Here is a 23,917-nt window from a genome sequence, read left to right as displayed (position 1 = left end):
TACTTTGGAAGACCTTGAATTCAATAGTAAAAGTTCTTTAAAATAGTCCAATACTGTTATTCTGTGAGAAGTTATCATCACCAAGGTTCTTTCTTGGCCTTGATCAGCATCCTAAGTTTGCAAACAGCAGCAAATAAACTTTAACATTGTTATCCATGAGAATTTAGTGGACTACGGACTATGAATTCCAATTGTGATGACCATGAGGTTGACACCATTTGCTGAGGAGCAGAAATTGAAGTTAGATTGTGACTGAAGGCGGCACAGAAGTTTAAAGCTTCTTTGAATCAAAACAATGATTCTGACTGTACTGAAGCAGTTTGGGCATTCTCAGTATAATTTGCTCCCAATTCTCCATGCTGTCCTATTTGTAGTGCAATTCACAGCAGCTGTTCTGTTGGGAAGAGTGCCAGAAAACTTCTGCAGATGCACAGTGGAGAGTATTCTGACTGGTTGCATCCTGGACTGGTATGGAAACACCAATGCCAAAGAACAGAGAAGCTGAAAAGTGGGTGTAGTCCAATCCAAAGCATTCTCCACCATTGAAATATCTACAAGGAGTGCTGTCACAAGGGAGCAGTATCCACCATCAAGGACTCCAAACATCCAGGCCATGCTCTCTTCTCACTGCTGCCAGCAGGAAGGAGGTACAAGAGCCTTAGGTCCCACACCAACAGGTTCAGGAACAATTATTCCCCAGGAATCATCAGGCTCCAGAACCAGCATGGAAAACTTCACTCACCTCAACACTGAACTGATTCCACAACCTGTGAGCTCACTTTAAAGGACTTTACAGCTCATGTTCTCAGTGTTATTTATTTATTTTTTAGAAATTTGTTTGTACTTGCATAGTTTGTCTTTTGCACAGTCTTTATCATACTTTGCTTTGGTGTAGTTTTTCATTGATTTTATTCATTTCTTTGTTCTACTATTAATTCCTGCAGGGAAATGAATCTCAAAGTCATATATGGTGACACATATTTAATTCAATAATAAATTTACTATGAAATTTGAAGGCGTGCACCATTGCTGACTTTCTAATGGGACAGAGGTAAATAGTTTGTGCTCATGTGTGAACTCTAAATTCTATTGGAATGAAGATTGTTCATAAATTTTCCTCATGGCAAGGGCCAATAACATGTTTGGTTTAAGCAGCACAGTCACCATGAGAGTGGGCAGTGTTAGAGTGAGGAGTTCAGAGTTTGGCTCAAAGGTGGAGATGTTAGGTAGATATTTTCAATGTTTAGATTTTCTTTCTTTCTTTTTAAATGCACAGCTACAGCACTGGGGGTACCAGGCAGAATAGTGGAATGTTCTACTTACAGAATATAGGAAGGCAGGGAGATCTCCAGTGTCCCTGATGACTACACCAGCAAGAAGTGCATCCAGCTGCAGCTTCTTTCCAATCATGTTAAGGAATTAGAGCTGGAACTGGATAAACTCCAGATCATTTGGGAATTGGCAGGACATATAGGGAGGTAAATACACCCAAGGTGCAGGACACAGGTGACTGGGTGACTGTCAGGAGGGGAAAAGGTGCTAGGCAACCAACGCAGAGTACCCCTGTAGCTGTTCACTTCAGCTTTGGGTTCTGTTGAGGGAGAGGACCTAGCAGAGGAAAGCCACAGTGGTCAGGTCTCTGGCGCTGAGATCAGTTCTGTGGTTTAGCAAGGAAGGGAGAGAAGGGTTGTGGTGTAGTGATAGTGTTACGTACCCCGTAACTGAGTGTCTTACCAGCAAAGATAGAAGTGTCCATTGGAGTCTGTTGATACTATTTTCAACAATATTTATTAACAAGCATATACAAAATAATATCAATGCGAATATACAGAGAATATATGTTAGCAATACTAAACCTAAAAGTGCGGGTATAATGATAATCACTAATGAAACAAGCTCTATCGTTGTCTAGGGGATAATGAATTGTCAGATGGAAATATAAAGTTCAGTTCAGTTCATGCAGGCTGCGGTAGTTGTTTGTCGATGTGTTGCAATTGTTGGAGAGAGAGAGAGAGAGAAAACATGTGAACAGTAACAGCTATTATCTTGCCAACCTTCCTTTACGATTTTGATCCGTCGATGCGTTGTTGTTGTGGCCATTCAAGTATGACCGTTAGCTAGACCGTTCTTCCATGGTGGACTCGTCACCCAGGCAAGGGTGGACACACACACAAGCCTCCACCAGTCTCGCTACAAAACACAGAGTTAAAATTTACTGACCCTTCGTTCGGTCTCCGGTCTCTCACCATCTCGTGGGGGTTCTGATGCTCACTAGCATTTCTCCTGGTGCGTCTGAGGGGTGTTACCCCAGACCTCACTTTTATCCCCACTCACGGGGGTCTCAGGTGTCAATCAGGTTGGGATGATGTAACCCATCAACCAGATCTCTCTGGTTGCCCCCTGAGGGGTTTCAATGAATAGAACAGTACCAAGTAAACAATCCTTCTCCAAAAGACAATAGCAGTAATCAATGGTTCTGCTCCTCTTTTGTCAGTTGTGTCTCTCTCTCTCATTAATTTTCATGAGCAGTTAACAATAACAACTGCCCTGGCAGATTTCCTTTGTCTCTCTTACTTCCTTGATAACAGCATTGAAATAGTAGCGATTTGCGATTCTCCAAAAAGCGGGGGGGGCATGGGCGACTCTGCACCCTTCTGCCCATCAGAGTTGTTCATCCTTCGTAACAATAGGAAGTTCTGTGATTAGGGGAACAGAAAAGAGATTCTGTGGATGAGAACAATATTCCCAGATGGTATGTTGCATCCCGAGTGCCAGGGTCTGTGATATCTTGATCAAGTCTAGAGTTTTCGTAAGTTTTGCGAGGGGGAATGCTGAGCAGCCAGAGACTTGGATACGTATCTGTACCAATGACATGGGTAGGAAGGGTGAGGAGGTCCTGCAGAGTGAGTTCAGGGAGTTAGGTTCTATGTTAAAGAACAGGACCTCCAGGGTTGTGATCTCAGGACTGCTACCCATGTCACATGCTAGTGAGGCAGAGATAGGAAGATCATATGGTTTAACACTTGACTAAGGAGATGGTGCAGGACAGAGAGATTCAGATGTTTGGATTATTAGGCTTTCTTCCAGGAAAGGTGGGACCTATACAGAATGGATGGTTTGCACCCAAACTAAAGGGGGACTAATAACTTTTCGGAAGGGATTGCTGGAATTGTATGGGAGTGGGATGGTAATTTATAATGGAGTTAAAGGAGAATGGGATCTAGACTTCCAGAGCTGATAATGGTGTGGTTGTGGGGAGAGTTAAACCTACAAACAAAGTCAGGAATTGGAAAGTTGAGAATGGCGGGACTAATGTTCTGTGGATGATCTTGGGACTTGGAGCGGCACAGGGAATTATGACAAAGTAGCTGTTAATAAGACTTGTTAGCAGAAGGGACAGGATTGGCAGCTCAATGCTCCAAGATGCCACTGTCTTAGACGTGGTAGAGCTGGATGGATTACAGAGGGATGGAAGGCATTACTGGTGTTCACTGCTCAGACAGGACAGACAGGAGAACTCATTTAATGAGACAAAATGTGTGGCATTGAGGAATGAGAAAGGGATGAACACATTGTTGGAATTATATTATAGACCACTTAACAGTCCATGGGATCCAGAGGAGCAAATTTGTAATGATTGTAAGAAACATAAGCTTGTGATAGTAAGTGATTTTACCTTTCCACATATTGACTGAAAGTGCTGGATGGGATTGTCTGTCAAATGTGTTCAGGAATGTTTCCTGAATTAGTACTTTGAATTCCCAACTAGAAAGTGTGATACTAGATCTCCTGTTCAGGAATGAGACTGGGCAGTTGACAGAAGTTTGTGAAGGGGAGCACTAAGCATCCAGTGATCATCATCCCACTAGTTTCAAGATAATTATGGAAAAGGATAGTTCTGGTCCTTGGTTTGAGATTTGAAATTGGAGAAAGGACTATTTTGAGGATCTGGCAAGTGTGGACTGGGACAGGTTGTTTTCTGATGAAGACATACTTGGTAAGTGGGAGGCTGTCAAAGTGAAATTTTGAGAGTACAGAGTTTGAATGTTCCTGTCAGAATTAAAGGCAAGGATAACTGGTTGAGGAAACCTTGGTTTGAGAAATATTCTTTAGAAAAGGAGGTGCATAGCAGATAAAGATAAGTAGGAGCAAAAAAGGTAAGTTTAAAGAAGACAATATCACCTTTGCTTGGTCCCCTAGAAGCTGCTGTGTCTGAGTGCATTACAATCTTACCAGAAGTCCATATAAAGTATGTACGAATTAATATCGAATCAAAACAATGGCCAAAGCCATGATACCTGCTAAGAGCTCTTACCCGAATAAAGCATCTCTGTTTGATAAAATTAATTTAAAAAAAGGTCCAGACAAAAAATACCTACAATGTTAAGTTTATTAACATCCAGAAAATGCCTGAGGAAAACAAAAATCCTGGAATGGGTGCTACTGATTTAGAGATGACACCATGTGGTTGGTATGATTGAATGTGCAAGCAAATTAGAGTTGACAAGGTGAGTGAAGATATTTACTAATCAAAAGAAATGCAAAATATGCAATAAACCACAACAACACCATGACTGAGGCAGTAAAATGTCTTAAGAGCAAATCTGCATTAACCGAACAAGTGAAAAACATGATAAAATTGAAGTGCAGTATGCAGGTTTTGAAGTTTCAAAGCGAACTGAAAACGTTTGGAGAGACGATGCAGACGCAACTTCAAGTGGGTGGTCCTGCCAGTGACATTGTCAGTGAGGTGACTGGTGGAGTTCTGCGCTGGGAAACACCTCATATATCGAACCATCCCCAGAGTCAACAAAGCCATCCAAACTCTGAGGAATTACAGCCCTCATCGAGGCAGTGCCACCATCTGAACTCAAGGAACTACATAATGGACAAAAACTCAATCAAGACAGGATGTCATGCACACATTGCCATTGCTGACTATTCCTAATAAGTCCATGGGAAAGTGGAAATCTTATCCATCTAAAGGTCTGTGTCTTTAAGGGGAGATCTTATGGCACTTGAGTGGATTCAATGGTGACCCATACTTGAGGGAAGCCAGCGATGTTGCAGAATTCTGAGCTGCTACTTTCTTCTCACTGACTCAAACTCAATGAAACAATGATTGGATGACCTCATTGATTCTGTACTAAGCAGCAAATTGGAAGAAATGTGATTATGTAGTGATGATGTTCATGGTCAGAGTTATATTGACCTCCATAGAGAGAACATTCCAACACAAGAGCTTAACCAGTGTGCTCCCTGCACCATTTCACATATTTTAATGAAGAATATCTTGGGAAATTAGAGCATTTTTCATCAGCGAGATTCAAGTAGGTAAAACCATCGCTGAAGGCTTTGTGGGAATAAGTTCCTCACTGGTTGACATTTTGACTTTTGACCTGAGGTACCTGAACCATACTAAGTGACCATGGATATCCATTCTGATGTAACTCATTGTTGGAGTGCTTAAAGTGCTGCCATTACTGAGGTTGCCGTGAAATGATTATCTTGGCAGTTAAATGATGTAGAAATTACTTTCAACCATGAGCAATCTAATGAAATCTGAAGCTGCCCAATCTTGCCTGCTGATGTCAGAAGGCCTTGCCTTTCAAGAGTAAGGCAAACTATTCAATGTACTTTTAATCATTCTTTTTCTTACAGAAACATCTGCATGATGGTTTCAGTCTGGAACGTTGAGTTTCAAATCGATCTGAACAGAAATATGTGATGTGGAAATAGTGCTGTCATTATGACCAAGAAGATGCAAGACATGCTTGCATGGATTGTGATCTGGTCCAGTTTTGCAATTGCCATTATTTTTTTAGGGGGGGAGTTACTATTTTGAATACAATTTGAAAATCCTTGGCACACTTAATAAGCTGATCACGATATCCTTGTTGTTTTTGATAACTACCTTCACTGTCTAAAATACCACAATGTAGTGTATATAATATTTCTGTAATGTTTGAGTAATATTGTAAATATTTTGTTTGATAAAGCATTCTTTATTTAAATAATTGAGTTAAAGCATATGTAATTGTATGTGAATGCCATATGTCATCACTCTGCCACGTAATATGTGCCTGCCTCAATTAAAATAAACGCGAAGTTAGACTCACATTCCCAGCTCTCTGCTTTTAGTGTAATCTGCAAACTTGCTAACCGTGCCTTGTGTAGTCTCATACAAACCGTTTGTATGAATGACATACAACAATGAGCCCAGCACTGATCGCTGAGGCACACCAGTAGTCACAGGCCTCTAGTCCAAAAAAACAGCCTTCAGCCATCACCCTCCTTCCTACCATAAAGCCTGTTATGTTCAAAGTTCAAAGTAAATTTATCATCAAAGAAGTACATAAGTTGCTGAAGTCCCTAAGGGTTAATTTGCAGGTTGAAGGCAAATGCAATGTTAGCATTCAATTCGAGAGGGCTAGAATGTAAGTGCAAAGATATAATGCTAAGGCTATATAAGGCATTACTCAGACTGCACTTGAAATATTGAGGAAAACTGTGCTGATGTTGGAGAGGATTCAGTAGAGGTTCACGAGAATGATTCTTGGAAGTAAAGGGTTAAGGTATGAAGAGTATTTGAGGACTCTGAGCCTGTACTCACTGCAGTTCAGAAGAATGAGGGGGTGAAATCTCATTCAAGCATCAAATATTGAAAAGCCTGGATAGAGTGGTTGTGGAGGGGATCTATCCGCGAATGGGTGAGTCTAGGACCAGATGGCTAAGCCTCAGAATAGAGGGATGTCCATTTAGAACAGAGATGAGGAGTAATTTCTTTAGCCGGAGGGTAGCGAGTCTGTGGAATTCATTGCCGAAGATGGCTTTAGAGGCTAAATCATTGAGTACATTTAAAGCAGAGATTCATAGGTTCTTGATTAGTCAATGCATCAAAGGTTACGGGGAAAAGATGGAGAATGAGAGAGATTATTATCTCTTATTAGCTATCAGGGAATAGCAGAGCAGACTTCATGGGCTGAATAGCCTAATTGTACTCCTATGTCTTATGGTCTTATATCACCATGTACAACTCTGAGATTCATTTTCTTGTGGGCATTCACAATAGATGCAAATAACACAATAGAATCAGTGAAAAACCACACATGACAAACAAACAATATGCAAAAGGCAACAAACTGTGCAAATACAAAAAAAAAGCAAGCAATAAATATTGTCAACAGAAGTTGTAGAGTCCTTAAGAAGCCACCCTGCCAACACAGAGAGACTTGTCAGCTTCAGAGCTCAGTGCAGGCTGTTCAGATGCTCTGGGAAGTCCACTGGGTATGCTCAAACAAATAGTGTTAAGCTACTGGGATACTCAATCAATAGGTGTGTCAGTACAACCACTGGCACCATTCCACTGTTGTCACAATAAGAGTTGGCCATGCAGAGTAGGGAGAGGATCCTTGGGACAAGAGGCAAATATATGCCCAGTGTGATTCATCCACTTCCAAAGAGTCCTCTAAAGCACCACATGCTCTGTTCTTCCTGAGGTAGAAGGTATTTCCAAGCCCTGTATTTCCTAGGCACTGAGATGTGTACCACTTTGTTTAACTCTGAGGCATTCAACTTCTTCATTTCAGGAACTTAGCAAGTTCTACGTGGGGAAACAGGGAAGAGTAGTAGTTGGCCCTCATGACAAATAAGTGCAAGTAATTGAAAATGTTTGACACTTTAGTGGATGATGAGTGGTGTCATTTTGCTTTCTAGTCGTATGGTTTACAGCATCAGGAGATTTTAATGCCCACTCAGAAAGTTCAGGGAAGTTTTGGCAGCTGTGTTTAATTGAGTCTCATCCAGCCAGGAACTGTACAGAACCACACAAATGACATTTCAAGCATCTTATTGGCCAATTTCATGACTATTTGCTGGAGATCCAATTAGAAGATAACAAAAAAAAATATCACCATGATTTAGTGCAGAAAAATTTGATTTTGTGGCATTTATCATTATTGGATTAGATTTATTTATTCATCACACATACATTGAAATGTACAGTGAAATGTGGCTGTCATTGCGTTAGCAGCCAGCAAAATCTGAGGATGTGCTGAGGTGGCCCATATATGGTATTGTATATGGTTTGCTGAATGCATCAAAGTAATTTTAGTAATGTAGTTGGCAGCAAGGCACAGTTTACTCTTCTCATGTTAACATTTTTTAAAGTTGTAGAGTAATTTGACAAAGTTATTCGAACTGTATCTAAAAATGAATTGGAGACTAATTTCTTGATTGAAGATGAAATAATTGTCACTCATTGTATTTCCAGTAATTTTGGCATTGTCTTAAAAATATGGCTGTTTTACTCTTAAGTTCACTGGCTAGCTCAAAATGTTTGATGTCATTTAAAATGTATGACAATGAAAATTTGACTGAAATAGTGGGGGGTGGGGTGGGATTGGTGGTGGAAGTAGTGGAGTTAGCCGACACCTTCCCAAGTTACTGCAATTTGACGTTATTTTGTTCACTGGCTTTCGATGTATTCCACCCTGTGTAGAGTGGTACATGTGAAAAATAAATGTGTATAATAGACTTGGTCAGAAGCCCAGTGACAATGTGCACAAGCAAGAAAAGAGTGTAATCTGGTTTGCAAACCAATTGACCTTCTTTACTTCCTGCCCTAATTACTGCACTGGTAGTTTGAATGTCTCCTTCATTCTCCTAGTGCTGCATGCCATATTAAATCAGCCACTTCCTAACTCCTGAGCTTAATTTTGTTGGCCTTGGTGTTGTATCCATTCTCTGCAGCTTTAAAAGTTTCCCCCCCAGGGTGCAGGTTTATTTTGCTTATGGTAATAAGCATTATTCTAACTCCGTCATTTAACAATGATATCTAAGTAGAATACCAGCTTGGTGCCCCATGACGATTAGCTCTGCATCTTACCCACGAGTAAAAAATAGAGGAACTCTCTCAACCATCATTTTATTCTCCATTAAAAAAATTATTGTATTGTCTGGTGTTTTATTATTCATTTCATTTGCTCAAAATTTATGATTTGGTGTAGTCCTTACATCTAGTTTCTGCAAATTCTGTTGGAAGTAGTTGGTATCAATGGAATTTTCAAGGGTCCGTTTAAGTACAAGCTGAAAGAAAACAGGGAATAACTGATGTATTTGTTTTGGAGTGCTGCACCTCACATTTCTCAAAGTCCAAAAAGTCCCATCTCCTTGGTAAATGTTGAACCAAGTATTCATTAAGGACCTCCCTTAACTCCTCTGCTTCCAGGCAAACATTTCCACCTTTAACCCCAAGCAGGTTTTCCTTCATTCAAGTCATTTTCCTGTTCTCCAAAGTTGCAAATCTGCATGTTGTTAATTCCCAGAACCATAGAACATGGAACAGTACAGACATGTTCTCTAATCCAGGCAGCATCCTTCCTATATCCTTCCTATAATGAACTTTCCACATCCTTCCTATAATGAGCCGAACAGAACTGAACACAAGTGTGCTTTAACCAGACTTTTATGGAGACGCCCATTACCTTGTGACTGTTGAACTTATTCCCCCGTTTAATGAAGCCCAACACACCATATGCATTTTTAGCTATACTATTAATTTGTGCAGCAACTTTAAGGGATTTATTGTTTTGGACCCTAAGGCACCTCTGTCGTCATTCCTAACCCTGTACTCTGCCTTCATGTTTGAACTTCCCAAGTGAATCACTTCACATATTTCTGGATTGAACTCCATCTGCCACTCCTCTGCCCAACACTCATCCTTTGTATATCCTGTTGTAACCTATAACAACCTTCTGCACTATCCATAACACTTCCAACCTTTTTGCCATCTGTAAACTTAATAACCCACCTTACCACTTGTGGGCAAGCCAATTCTGAATCCACACAGCCAAGTTTCCATGGATCTCGTGTCTCATAACTTTCTCGAAGAACTTACCATGGGGAACCTTGCCAAGCATGTTATTAAAATCCGTGACATCATATCTACTGCTCTTCATCGATTTGCTTTGTCATCTTTTTGATAAACTCAATTAGGCTCAAGAGGCATAACTTGGCCCCTTACAAAACTTAATTATTTATCCTTATTAATACTATTCTTCTCCAAATGCTTGTAAACCTTCTCCATAAGAATTCTCTCCATTAGTTTTGCACATCACTGATGTAGGACTCTTTAGTCTATAATTTCTAGGATCATCCCTATATCCTGGAAATATTTGCCATCTTCTAATCATCTGTTTATACACAAAGATAATCATCAATGCCTCTGCAACCTCATCCCTTGCTTCCTATAGTAATATGGGGAATACCCTATTCAACTCTGGGAACTTAGCTCTTATAATGTTTTTCAGAAGCTCCAACTCTGCTTCTTTCTTAACCTCAACATGTTCCAGCACATTAGCTGTTCCATGCTGACCTTACGTTTGCCTGGGAAACATTGAAGCAATGTATCCATTAAAAATCTCCCCTACTTTTTCTGGCCTGAACTTTCAATGATTAACCTTTTCATTCTGGGATCATTTTCGTAACCCTCCTCTAGACCCTCTCCAATGTCAGTGCAGTCTTTCTTAGACATGGGGTCTAAAACTGATCACAATACTCCAAGGTCCCTAACAATTATATGAAGATTGTAGTGAACATATTTTGTTGCAGCCACATTAACAGTCTTTCTGCTGAAAAGCTGCTCAAAACAATTGAGAAGTGTATTGCAGAAATGAGAAGAGAGAGATGTACATCCTTCTTTAACATCACAAGCATATGCAAGTGAAAGAGTGTATTGCTGTGATAATTGTAAATAATTTCAGGATAAATCACCAGTTAAAAGATTGTCTCAAGAGCTTTTGCATCAAAGCTTAGTGAAGTCCACTTTTACACTTTATCATGGTTTACTCTCCTGAAACATGTTCATTTCCTTATTTTATATTGTAAGGGTACGACTTTATGTTACAGCTATTGATCTGCACTTTTGGCTTTCTGTGGCAATATCAGGCATTGTCTTGGACAGCTGCCTCTATGACTGGTTCAAATAACTGTTCTATATGATTAAATTTCACAAGTTTTGATGGCCTTTAAGGTCATAACCACGCCTGAGCTTAGCCAGGCAGAATAGCGTTATAGTAAAGATTTGGTTCTGGTTCAACTGCAACATCAACTGTTCTGTTTTGAATAAACAGAGCCACAGAGACTCCATTAGGAATTTAAATGTTCGGAAAGTGGGACTAATCTATTTCATTAAATTTTAAACTTGAGGCAAAACGAGCTTCAGAGTCCTGATACTGAGTGGTTTGTGAATTAATTTTGACACTGCACATATAGCTTGTCTTGTCTCCCACAGAGTCTCACAAAACACCGGAAACAAGTTGGGCTCTGAAGAAAACAGATTAATAAGCAGCTATTTTTGACCTTGAGCTGTGCTTATGTGTCTCAGATTCATGGAGAGAGAAAGATCACAGAAACAGGCCCTGTACCAACTGACCTGTACCAACCATCAAACACTCATTTACACTAAAGCTGCAGTAATCTCATTTTTTTCCTCTACACTCCCGTCAACTCTTTGTAGATTCTACCATTCATGTACAGTCTAGGAGCAATTTATAGTGGCCAATTAATATATAACCCAGCATTTCTTTGGGATGTGGAAGGGAACCAGAGCACCTCGAGGAAAAGAATGTTCAGTACCCAATAAGTACTATAAAGTATGATTCTACTTGGGCAGAATGTGAAAGAGAATTTGCTGTAATCTGAAAATTTGGTTTATCTATAACTAAAAGAAAACCAAAGTGTGAGAGAAGGTTCACTTAGTTGCCTTAGGTGTACCTATCCAGAAAGATCTGAAAAAAATTGGGCAACTTCTGTTTCTTGAAAGGAGAGAACTAAAGGGGTGATATATTTGAAATCTTTAAAATTTCAGAAGAGTAAACATGGAGAAAATGCTTTCGCTTGTGGGCTGGTTCAAAAATAGAATAGCCTCAATTAATCCAAGAGGGAGTTCAAAAATAGGATAGGCATAATAAATTAAATGGTGAGTTCAAAAATAGGGCAGCCATAGTGAATACAATAGGGAGTTCAGAATGTATACAGAATATTCTGACAGCGATACTTGAGATTACTAATGCATGCAGAGTTACAAGAAAGTTAAATCAGTACCTGAAGAAAAATGATGGTAGGATTAGATGAAGAGAGGTAGAAGAGAGTAATGTAGAACAGGAAAGCCCATTAAGACCAATTGGCAAGAAAACATTAATTGGAGCTCAGTCATTTACATAATTTTGCTTAGCATTAAAATTTATTCATGCAGCATTCTTACTTTGCCCCATTCTCTCCCACCATCTAATGGCAAAGTAATCATTTTGGAGAAAGCAGCAATTCACTTGTTTTTCCAGTTGTTGTTCATTCGTTTTAGTTGAGCCCGACTCCGTGTAGCCTCATGAACCATAGGATCCAGAGGCTTTTCATGGCAAGATACAGAAGTAGATTGCCAGGCCTTTCCTTTGTGCAGGTACTGCTAACGCCCAGGTGGGGGATGACTGGGTTTGAACTCAGGACCACTTGCCTTGAAGTCCAGTGCTGATGCCACTACACCACCAGCCAGCCCTCGTTCCAGTCTAGTGTTTGGCATTTGACACTTCTCATGCGGTTGCCTCCACACTGGAGATAACAAAAGGCAGATTGGGTAACTGAGTGGTGGAGCAGCTATATTTGGTCTCTAGGGCTGATCCTCTTTTATCAAATGCTTGTCATTTTAATTATTCACTCTCTTCCTGTTCTGATATATCTGTGGCTTCTGCATTATCCCAACAAAGGCAAGCATAATCTTGAGAAAGTGCACCTCATCTTCTATCTGAATATATTGCACTCTTTGGAATCAAAATCAAATCCAACAATTTCAAATAATTTGCATTCTCTAATTCCATCCGAACTGAGCATTTCTGCTAGAGGTTATAAAAATGTAGAGTTGTGCAGTACAAAAATGGACACTTCAGCCTAACATCTCCACCCTGAACATGATGCTGTGATGAGAGCCCTTGACAAGGATGGTTTGTGCCCAAATACTGGAGTATCCTGTACCCTTAAAATGGCCGTGCTAGCTACCCATACACCAGAGAGTTAAGAGTGTCTAAACCCTGGAAGCTGGCGCAATTGTGTGTGTCTTGTCCCCTACGGCCAATTCCTGATGGCCCTGTCTGCTCAGAGATTTGGTGATGGTAGTCATGGAGGAGAACTGGATCCTAGATGGCTATTTCAGGCACACAGCATCTTTCCACTGGTCCGAATCCCTCCCAGTCTATAAGGTATTGCTGGACACCCCAAAGAGTTTATGAATCCAATAATCTTCGCACTGTGAAGACCTGTACCCCATTGATAAACCTGGGCAGCAGTGGGGCTAAGGGGATGGGTCTGACAGATTTTAGTTTAGAGATGTGGAACGTAGAAATGATCTTTAGCGTTTTGGGGAGCTGCAAGGTGTAAGCCACTGGGATTATTTCCCTCGGGACTTTGAAGGCTCCAATGAACCTGGGCGCCAACTTTCTCAACTCAACCCGGAGAGGCAAGATGTGTTGCCAGGCTGCAAAGCGGGTCCCTGTCTTCTTCGGTATGCCTTGGTCTGCCTTCCAGGTAGGGGCCAGCAAAATCTCTCTTGCCTTAATCCATTTTTGCTTGCAGCATCAGATGAGTTCTTCAGCCGTAGGAGACAAGACGAACGCAATCGCGCCAGCTCCCAGGGTGAAATCAAGGAAGTTAAAGAACAAACACCACCTGGCCTGCCTGGAATTCAGTCTCTTGGCCTCCTGAAAACAAGTCAAGTTCTTGTGGTCAGTTCGAATGACAAAAGGGCTCTTGGCCTCCTCTAGCCCATAATGCCATTCCTCCAAGGCTAACTTAACCACAAGAAGCTCCCTAGTCTCGATCTCATGGTTTCTCTCTGCCAGGGATAGCTGTCTGGACAGGAATGCTCACAGGTGCAGTTTACCATCCAAAGTGGCCAATGAGAAAACATTGCACCCACTCCATTGTCTTAAGGCATCCACCTGCATGAAGAAGGGAAGGTCTGGGTTAGGAGGAGCCAAGATGGGAACTGATGTGAACTGCTGTTTGAGCTTGGCAAGAGCAGCCTGCACTTCAGAAATGCAGACAAAAGAGCTTGTGAATTTCCTAGTTGACACCGTCAGCAGAGCTACCACTGAGCTGAAGTTCCTGATGAACTTCTGGTTAAAGTTTGCAAACCCCACCCAGGAATCGTTCGACTTGATGGTTGTGCTCAGTCTCTTACATACTTCTGCAAAAATCACTCTTCAGCCTTCTACATTCCAATGAGGATAACCCCAACCTAACCAATCTCTCCTTATATATAAAGCCCTCCAGTATGGTCAACATCCTGGTGATTCTCTTCTGTACTTTTCCTACTGCTATTACATCCTTCCTGTGATAGTGGGAATGTGCACATTACTCCAAATACGATCTAACTGATGTTTCAGTTGCAATGTTATATCTCATCTCTTGTATGCAATGCCTGGGGCTATGAAGTAAAACAGACTAAATGCCATCTGCTCTGCCCATTCATATGTGTCACTGTTTTTAGGGAACTATGAGTATCCTAGGTCCTTCTGTACATCTATATTACTGAGGTCCCAGCTATTTTCTGCATATGCTAATACTTGACCCCACAAACTGCATTATCTCAGGCTGGTCTGGATTGAAATCTGCCTGCCACCGTTGGTCCCAATCCTCCAGCTGATCTGTGTCTTTCTGTATCCTTTCTCATCCTGCATGCTGTCAACTACTCCACTAATTGTTTAATGCTTGAGGATTTGCTCATCAGTCCATCTAATTCTCATCCAAGTAATTTATGTATTTTTATATATTCATTTAAGGGATGTGGGCTTCGGAGGCTGAAGTAGCATTTAATTGCCCACCCCTCTCGAAGGTGGTTGTGAGCTGTGGGTTTTAACCATTATATTCCATGAAGTTGTTAGAGAAGGAGGTTCGAGCATTTTGACCCAGTGGTGAAGAAAAGTCAATAAATTTCTGGATCAGGATGCCAATATCTAGGTGGTGTTGTTCCCATGTTGCCCTTATCCTTCTAATTGCTAAAGGTTTGAAAGGTGCTTTCTATTGAGTCTTGATGGGTTACTGGACTGCATCCTGCAGCTGGTGCGAACTTTATAGATGGAAGTATCAAGTTCTTTGATGCCGCTTTCAATCAAATGCTGCCTTGATGTCATTGAATAGAATTGTTTTTCTTCACTGGAAAATTGATGTAGATTCATTCAGCAGCACTAAGTGTTAAGTTCAGAATTTGCGGAGGTCAATATACTGATGAATTTCAAGGGAAACTTTACTAGAACTTTGGTGTTCTCATGTTTAAGCAGTAATTACATAAGCATTGCTTGCAGTACTACTCAAAGTACATTATGAAAAGTACATGCAGTAAATAGATTCCCAGATAAGGAACAGTGTAATGTTTTTGCTAGGACTTTTGAAATTCTAAGTTTTGTCTTTTTCTTCAGATTTTGTTCAATCTCCATTATTTCAGCAGTTATTAATGATAATTTTTAGATAAATCTGAATCTGATTATATTGATCCTCATTGAAAATAATCCTGAATTCAAATGAATTTTAGGTTTATTGTCAACTGATTAAAAGTGTTTCCAGAAGAGCAGCTGATGACAGAGTTCAGAAAGACAGCAGGTTCTAGCAGTTAGCTTTGCAAACTGACACTAGTCAGACAGGAGACTATTATCACAAAGAGATGAAAAAATAAGCACTGTGGAATAATAATATAGATTGTTGTGAAAATTAGTTTTTGATGAAGGTCTTTCTCATGAGATTTGAATTATCTTTGGATTTAATGTCTATATTCCTGACTTCTGAAATATGATACAGTTTGCAATATTAAAACAACAGACAATGTTTAATAATTTTATTATTCAATACCTAATAAAGGGCTGAGGGATATCCTGTGGCTCAGTAAGAGATGTATTTGGTTTTTGCTCCCCTACTGTTTTTGCCTCATTTACTACAAGCTCCTCTGGCTTAGAAAAAGAACAGTTTATAATTTGAGTATGGAGATATAAAATAATAGAAAAAGGTTAGAATAAAGCAAAGACAATGCTGGATCTCCCAGCTGGTCAGACACATTTGAGAATGGAAACGATTATGTTTCAGGAGTTGATTCTTTGTCACAACAGAAAAAATATACTGTAGGTATTAAATCTTGGACGTGAAGTAATAATGTGCCTTCAGAATAGATCTGAGCTCATAAATTTATTGCAATTGCTTTGATGGTTTATGACCCAGAATGAAGCCTGCCAGATAAATGAGCTCTCCCAGTCCTCCATCACCACAGAGTAGGGTGTCTTGAAATAGATGTTTGCATGTTCAGAAAGGGAGAAGTATGGAGAAATCTTCCAGTTATATTTTGCTGTGTGGGGAGCAAATTGACATGTAACACATACAAAATGCTAGAGGAACTTAGCAAGCCAGGCAGAATACATGGAAGCAAATAAACAGTCACCATTTTGGACCAAGATCCTTCATCAGGACTGCAAAGGAGGAGTGCAGAACTCAGAGTAAGATGATTGAGTGAGAGGGTGTATATACTAGCAAGTGACAGGTAAAATGAGGAAAGTGAGAGGGTAGGTTGTAAAGGGGTGAGCAGGGATGATATCAGAAGCTGCAAAGTGATTGGCAGAAGAAGTAAAGGGCTGAAGAAGAAGGAGGAAACCAGTAGGAGAGGGCAGTAGGAGGGGAATAAAGGGAAGTAGGAGGGGAACCAAAGGGATAACATGAGGGTAGCAGAGGAGAGGAGAATGCATGAGAGTGCAATCAGAATGGAGAATGGGAAAAGGTGTGAGGTGAAAACATTTGTATTCCCCCTCTTTCCTCTACTACCTTGCTGTGGCTGTACACCCTTCTTTTTCAGTTCTGATGAAGGGTCTTGGCCCGAAATGACAACGTTTATTCCCCTCCATAGATGTTGCCTGACTTGCTGAGTTCCTCAGCATGTTACTTGCGTAACTCAAGCTTTCCAGCATCTGCAGAATTCTTGCGTCTACAAATTGACATGTGACTATCTGATTGCTAGTGGGAATTCAAGTTTGATTGGAATCTTTTATGTTCAATCATTCTGAGTATTGTAAAGCCAATTTAGTCTCAAACAAAGACTAAAACTTTTACTTTAGTTACATGTGTTATTCTGTTAATAAGTTACCATTCTAATGAATTGAAGTCCTGAGCAGTTGTTCAAAATGAAATACTGGTGTAACAGTTATGTCTTTAAGAAGCAGCCTTGTAAAAATGATAGAGATATGTTATAGCAACTTTCTAAAATATTGCACAAAAAAGTTCTATCTTGCACCTGGATTTGATATTTAAGATAATTAGAACTGAACCAATGAATTTTAAGTCCCTTGAAGAAAGACAATTACAAGACAGAAGGTAGCAGAGTTTTTTTCCCAACCAGTTTGATCAATAGAACAGTTTAAGAACAAAAGCCATTGATCTGATGTTAATGAATAAGGCATATTGGCTAGAAGATCTGTTTTATTGAATGAAAGTGGTGAATCCTCCAACTACATCTCCATAGTTTTCCCAAACCATATCCTGTTTAAATTTAGAAAAAAATTAGAAATGGTACCTTTGATCTCTCGGTTTGAAGAAACTTGGAAGCCTTTTATCTAATACTTCAACAGAATGTAATTTGACCTTTTCTGATTCCTTTATATCTTTCATTAATTTGAGTAGAGGAGCAGAATTGACGACACTAATGATTATTTTTTGATGTAATAGAATAGCCCAGCTTTGTTTAGTTTAGTTTTAGTTTTGTTTAGTTTATTTTGTTTTTGATTTTTCAATTTGTTTTTTTTTCCATCTTTTTTTTGTATCTTGTCTGTATCAAGGGTTTGGGAGGTCTATTATATTGGTGTTACTTATAGTTTTTACTCATGTGTTAATTGCCAACAATGTAATCCCACTCCCTTTGTACTATTATGACCGTTATGTATCTGTTTTTGAAAAAATCAATAAAAAGATTGAAAAAGAAAGTAATATTAATCTCTCAGTATATGAATTATGTTACTATTCTTTGGATTTTGGCAGCAGCTGACTTTTTTATATATCAGTGGCAGAGCAAACATCTCGTCAGAAAGGTGACTCATGAAGTCTCTTTATCTTCAACTGCTTCACGTTATGTAAGGAAATTTGAGAGGATGCAAGTCTGCCAAAGATATAACTTCGATTTTCCAAGGAATGATTATTTTCTGCAGGCTGCAGTTCCCTTTCCTAGAAATATTTTGGCTTTAGAAGTGCTCTTCACTGCTTGATGCTAGACATCAAACAAGCAGAGGAATGACCTCCCATTGTATGTCGAACCATTGCAGTCTCCTCTCAGGAATGGATAAAGCATAACCTGAAGCATGACTTTACTTTCATCAAAAAACAAAATAGAGACCAAGTTTGAGAACGTGATGCATCATAATCTTTCATAGCAGCAGATTTTTATTAGTGTAATATGGCTTCAAGTACTATTTAGACATCCTTTTCTTTAGTTTAACAACTCTTTGTGATTTGTGCTGCAGGAGGGCAACAAAACAAAGAAGGATCCACTCAAAAAAAGACAGAATTGGTCTTGTTCTGCTTGCGGGTAAAATCAAGACTAGGAACCATAAATATAATATATTTACTAATTATTTCACCGGGGAATTCCTGTAAACATTTTGCCCTGAGAGTTTGCAGAATGTGGAATTAACTCTCACAGGAAACAGCTGTTGTGAGCAATTTAAATGCATTTCTAGGGACCTTGGTAACCACAAACAAGAAAGATATAGAAGCTTCAGGTGAAGTGGCTAGATGGGGATAATCACTAGCATGGAGCAATTGTCCTGAAAGACCTGATTCTGTGTTGCACCTTCTATATAATTCTGTGTGTAAGGTTTTGCTTTAAAATAAAGTGTTCTCAGTGAGCCAATCTCTTCTTATGTATTTAAAATATTTCAACAAAGGAACAACATCCACAATTAAAATATTTTCCCCCAGACAGCAGCAGTCAGTGGATTCCATGGTAATAGACAAGGATTGGGTGGGGTCAATGACAGCACTCCTCCTTTGACAGGTTTTAAACCAAGCAGGATCAGCAATGCATGGGAAGCTTGGTCACCGAGTGGACAAGGAAGAGAAAAACTGATGTTGCATTGTGAGGGGTGAGGATGTAACAACAAGACGTCCTGTATGTCCTTTATTTACCTCCACCATTCAGCCCAATTTTATCTTTTAATTTTTTGGTAAAATTTTGTCATTGATTTTGGCGCAATATTTGACACGTGACTTGTAATTTCCTGGGTATTCTGCATTTCAGTATGATTTGATTTGCAATGCTCTTGCTGATATGTGCACAAGCATGAATATTCCAAGCAAGCTTCGCGACCACCTTGCATATAGCCACATTCCATAATCTGACAGGTCTGACACCAGCTCATTATGATAGTCTCTCCAGAGCCCAAGCAAACCCTCCTGGACTTGTCCAGGAGCACCCGACTTGTCAGTCATTGGTATTAGGCCTAAGGCACTCTTTTGACCATGACTGACTGCAAATTTCACCCAACTGAAAATTGATTTAGAATCATTTTTTCTGTAATTGCTCTGTGTTGTGAATGAACCCACTGATCTTGTTTATCTCCCTAATGAGCTTCTTAGTTTGACAATGTGCTGTATCATAATCTACCTTAGCAGCAGCTTTTGAGAAGTGCAGAGGGGTTTCAAGTACTATTTAAATTCCTTTCCTTTAGTTCAGCAACTCTTTGTGACTGGTGCACAGAATACGTTATGTAGTAAGCATGTTTCTTTCACACCTGCCCATCCTTCCTGCAAGATTAAGCTGCAAATCATAAACCAATTGCATTACTGATTTTTATTTTACAGGCTACATAAAAATTTGTTACTAATTTCAACTTTTTTATTTTTTGCAACTGAGATGCAGTATTCATGCTTTTATAATCTATTAGCAAAAGCTATTGATTTTACAGAAAAAATGATTTTGCTTGCTATAATTATGATATGATATAATTATCCCGGAGAAGTGAAAATGCCATTTACCAAATTTAAGTTTTCTTGGTGATATTTTGCTGAAGTTAACTTAAGGTATCAAGATTCTAATGTATGGTACATATTTTCAAAGAAACTATTTTCAAAGGCTTTATTTTCATTCATGTCTAAATAATATTTTGAATCTTTTGTTCAGAATATTTGTAAAGTAGGATCCCCTCTAGCAGTAACAACAAATCCCAAAAGGAGCAGTGTGAATTACTTCCTTTACCCTATCACTGCTGTCACAGTAATCTGATTGCATAAAGTTCAATGTTCTGTTTGTCTGTGTGAAATCAGAACAAACTGAGAAAAGTAGACTTGCATTTACAAATCTCTTGTGGGAGAAAGTGGATATAAGCAAAAGGCATCTTATTTTAATGCAAAAAACTTGTATTCATAGAGAGGAAAAAAAGGACTGAATTGCATTGATGGTAAGATTGCACTATACCTTGCGACCTATTAGGGTTTACTTCAGTTTAAGTCCTGGACTGCATGTGGATTAATGCTGATTAATTTTCACCCTTTGTACCTCTCCAGATTCTGGTCAGTGTGATTCATGGCTATACGCTAGGCTGAACTGCAACTCAGTGGAATCACAGGAGAAATCTTCACATTTTCTTTTGGATCTTGTCTAATCCCCCAATTGCTGAAGATGATACTGAGCACAAGAAGTTTGCTATTATGTTTGCTGTGCTGGTCTAAGTGGAGTTCATCCATGGAGATTCCAGAAGAGGGTAAGACAAAATGAATTAAATATTTGCTTTCTATCTCCCTTTCATTGTTCTGGATATCTAGTCTTAAGTGTCTTTGTTGGTATTAGTTCTTTTCCCATCTTATCCCTATAAGCTACTGAATTTTAGGAAGTCCTCATTAATTAGAATGCTACAGTTGTTCCTCTGGTAGTGCGATTTTGAATAGTCCAGTTCGAAATAATATGTATAAATTTGCTATCAATGTCAGCAACATTCTTGTCTCCCATTTTGATGAAAAATGAAGCACTCTGGATATTTGGAAAAATCAGTCTTTCCAAAAAGTGAATTTAATATTCAGGAGTTGAAGTGGCAAAAAATAATCCTTTTTATTGCCAAGAAATCTGCAGCAGAATCCTATCAAGCTTTTGTAATTTTCTGATCCAGTTGCAACCAGCTACTGACGTGCAATAAATTATTGATGAGACTTGATCTATTATTCAGGCTTTTAATGTGGCTGCTGGGCATGGCAGCATAAATGTTCATTACCAGGATGTCTTATATGTGCAGTATAAAGAAGAACTAGCTACTTATAATAAGAAAGATAATTGAACAATTAATGAAGTAGCTATCATTGTGGTTTAATAAATGTAATGTTATAGCTATGTTATCCAGTGTTGTACACACTAATTGACAGATTTGTTGCTAATAATGTTTATGGTTTTCTTTTTAATTATTAAGTTATACAAGTATATAAATGAAAAAATATGATTCATAGGTGCTTATAAATATCAGAAGGTAGAGTATGTTTAAGACGATCAAAAATTTCCAATAACTTACTTTCTAAATTTTCATGAGAAATGTATGCCTGTAATGACTGGCAAATCTTTTAAGTATTTTAAGTTGATTAATTGTTGAACTGGTTGCAATTTTGGGTCTGATTAATCTAATATTTGTGTGGTTTTATTACAGTGTAATTAGAGGAAATTAAATTAACTGTTGGCTTTTAAATTTTCAGATGAGATTGAACTGGTAACCTATACTTCAGTAGATCCTGTTCTTGCTTCCTTCTATGATAGAAAGCAGGGATTTAGACTCCAATGCAATATGTTATCCAAGTAGAATTTAAAGGTAGAATTTTATCAAAAGCCAGACTGTTGGCACCAGGACAACCAATTCTGCCAGTAGCAATATATTTTTATGTTGCTGTCTGTTTTGTCTCAGTTGGGAAGTGCTAGCTTCCTCTATTTACTCTGTTAAAAACATTTAAATTAGCCTATCAGTGGAATTATGCACAAGAAGACAGATGAACAAGAGTCTAAACTTAACATTTCACCAGGCTGTTTCAAACCAATGAATGAAATAACTGAAAGAAACTTAACAATCAAGATCTGTTTAAAATTATGCACTTCAATATCTAAACAGTGCAAAACTTTACGTAAAAAATCTTAACCTAAACTTGGAAAAGTAAGCACCATTGGAGGGGATAAAAATGTCTGTCATTAGTTACAAATATATAATTTTAATTATGTATTTGCATTAATTTTAAGCTCATAGATGACCAAGCAAGTAAGCAATTGCTTCTTTGAATGTTCCACTCAGTTTTCATGCTCAGGTTATAAAAATACTAAAGAAAAGACTGGATAATATAGAGAGTGCGTGTGTGTGTGTGGGGGGGGGGGTGTTAGTTGTTGATGCTTTTAATGCTGCTTCTGCAAAGGATGGGATTTGGGACTTTGATGTTCCATCATTCATTCTATGAGGTCTCTTGTTTTGTGGGTGACTGTGAAGAGTACAAATTTCAGGTTGTTTATTGTATACAGTCTCTGATTAAAGGAACCTAAAAAGTTGTAATTATTATTGTTTTCATTTTTCATTTGCCTTTCCTCGGATCTAAAGCTTTCATTCAAGAAAGAAGTAAGTTTTCCTATTATAATTAAAGCCTGCTTATCTGCTGTTTATGTAGTACGTCACAAACAACCTGTTCATGGATTTCTTCATTTACTCCAACTCAGAATTGTTTCTGACAAAATTTCCACATGTGTGCTCACCTTCTATTGAAAACTAAATGAAAAATTCTGAATCCAGGAACAGATGAGATAAATAAGAGGAGTTAAGCTCAACCAAAGGCATGAAACCAAGACATTTAAATCAATGTACAGCTTATAGATTTTCAATTCAAATTGACTGACTATTGTGCTTGAACAATGCAATAAAATGCTTCTCTAACAATGATTCTTCCCTCACTCACCACTAATTTCTTACACCTTGCTGTCCTGCTCAGTTTTATTTTCTTCATCATCAGTAGATTGAAATCAAGGTCCATTGCAAATTTAACTTGTTCTTTCCAAAGAGCATTGTAATGGAGAACTTAAATTAGCCGCCATTTCCTCTCTAAAATTTTGAAACACAAATATGATTTTATATAATCACAACTCTAGGTCACAGCATTTTCAAACAGTTTTCAGCATTAGGACACCACAAATTTTACACTGCAGTCAATTCCTTCATTTTATAAAGGTGAACTAGCAATGAGGATTGTGGTGGATTACTAAACAGCAATTCCAGCACTCATTATACCCAACACAGATAAGCAACTGTTAAACAATCACTGAATGTTTAGCGATCAGAAGTAATAAATCTTTTTGAATAGTAAATAACTTAAAACAATAACTCTACTGATTTGAAAATTTGCCTTGTAAAGAATGCTCAGCAAAGATTTTCAGGTGGATAGAATTTTTCTGTCAGCATTGACTCTTGTAATCCCTGGAATAGGTCAGCAAGGTTACTAAAGAAGTAATGTGGTTGCTGGAAGAAACCAGGCTGAAGCAGGAATACCTGTCATATAAATTAGCTGCCAAAGGCAGTCATGTTCTTGCAGCTCCTTGTGATGTAAAATCTCTGAGGGTCCTGTATTCTCATTCATCAACATTGCAGAATTGTGTTTACCTCGATGAATGCCAAACATGGAGAATAAGTCACACTACTGAATGCAAATGCATGACCTTCATGCCGGATGATTGACAGCATGCATCTGTGTAATGCTGATCACAAAATACACAGTCAAAATTAATCAAAAAATTGAAAGATTTTTACTGTTTGGTGAAAGTAGCATACTTAATCCTGGAACAAAGATGTATTAACAAATTTGATAAGCTGTACAAAAAATTCAAAATTAATAATAAATT

At 38.7% G+C, this 23,917-nt stretch overlaps 1 protein-coding gene across 10 annotated transcripts in view; it reads left to right on the top strand.

Moving 5' to 3' along the window:
• Positions 1-23,917, top strand: part of chl1b (cell adhesion molecule L1-like b) — a 920,799-nt gene that overhangs the window by 343,762 nt on the left and 553,120 nt on the right. For 9 of the 10 annotated variants that reach the window (XM_073072426.1, XM_073072429.1, XM_073072428.1 and 6 more), the window contains 2 exons: positions 20,578-20,774; positions 22,629-22,646. In XM_073072426.1, the coding sequence (XP_072928527.1) occupies positions 20,693-20,774; positions 22,629-22,646 (100 nt within the window). In that variant the 5' untranslated portion in view covers positions 20,578-20,692. The remainder of the gene's footprint in view (positions 1-20,577; positions 20,775-22,628; positions 22,647-23,917) is intronic. The other variant, XM_073072427.1, reaches the window with a different exon arrangement.

This window comes from Hemitrygon akajei, chromosome 19, assembly GCF_048418815.1.
Source record: "Hemitrygon akajei chromosome 19, sHemAka1.3, whole genome shotgun sequence".
NCBI lineage: Eukaryota > Metazoa > Chordata > Chondrichthyes > Myliobatiformes > Dasyatidae > Hemitrygon > Hemitrygon akajei.
Note: the sequence above shows the minus strand (reverse complement) of the source record. Positions and strands in the feature narration are given on the sequence as shown.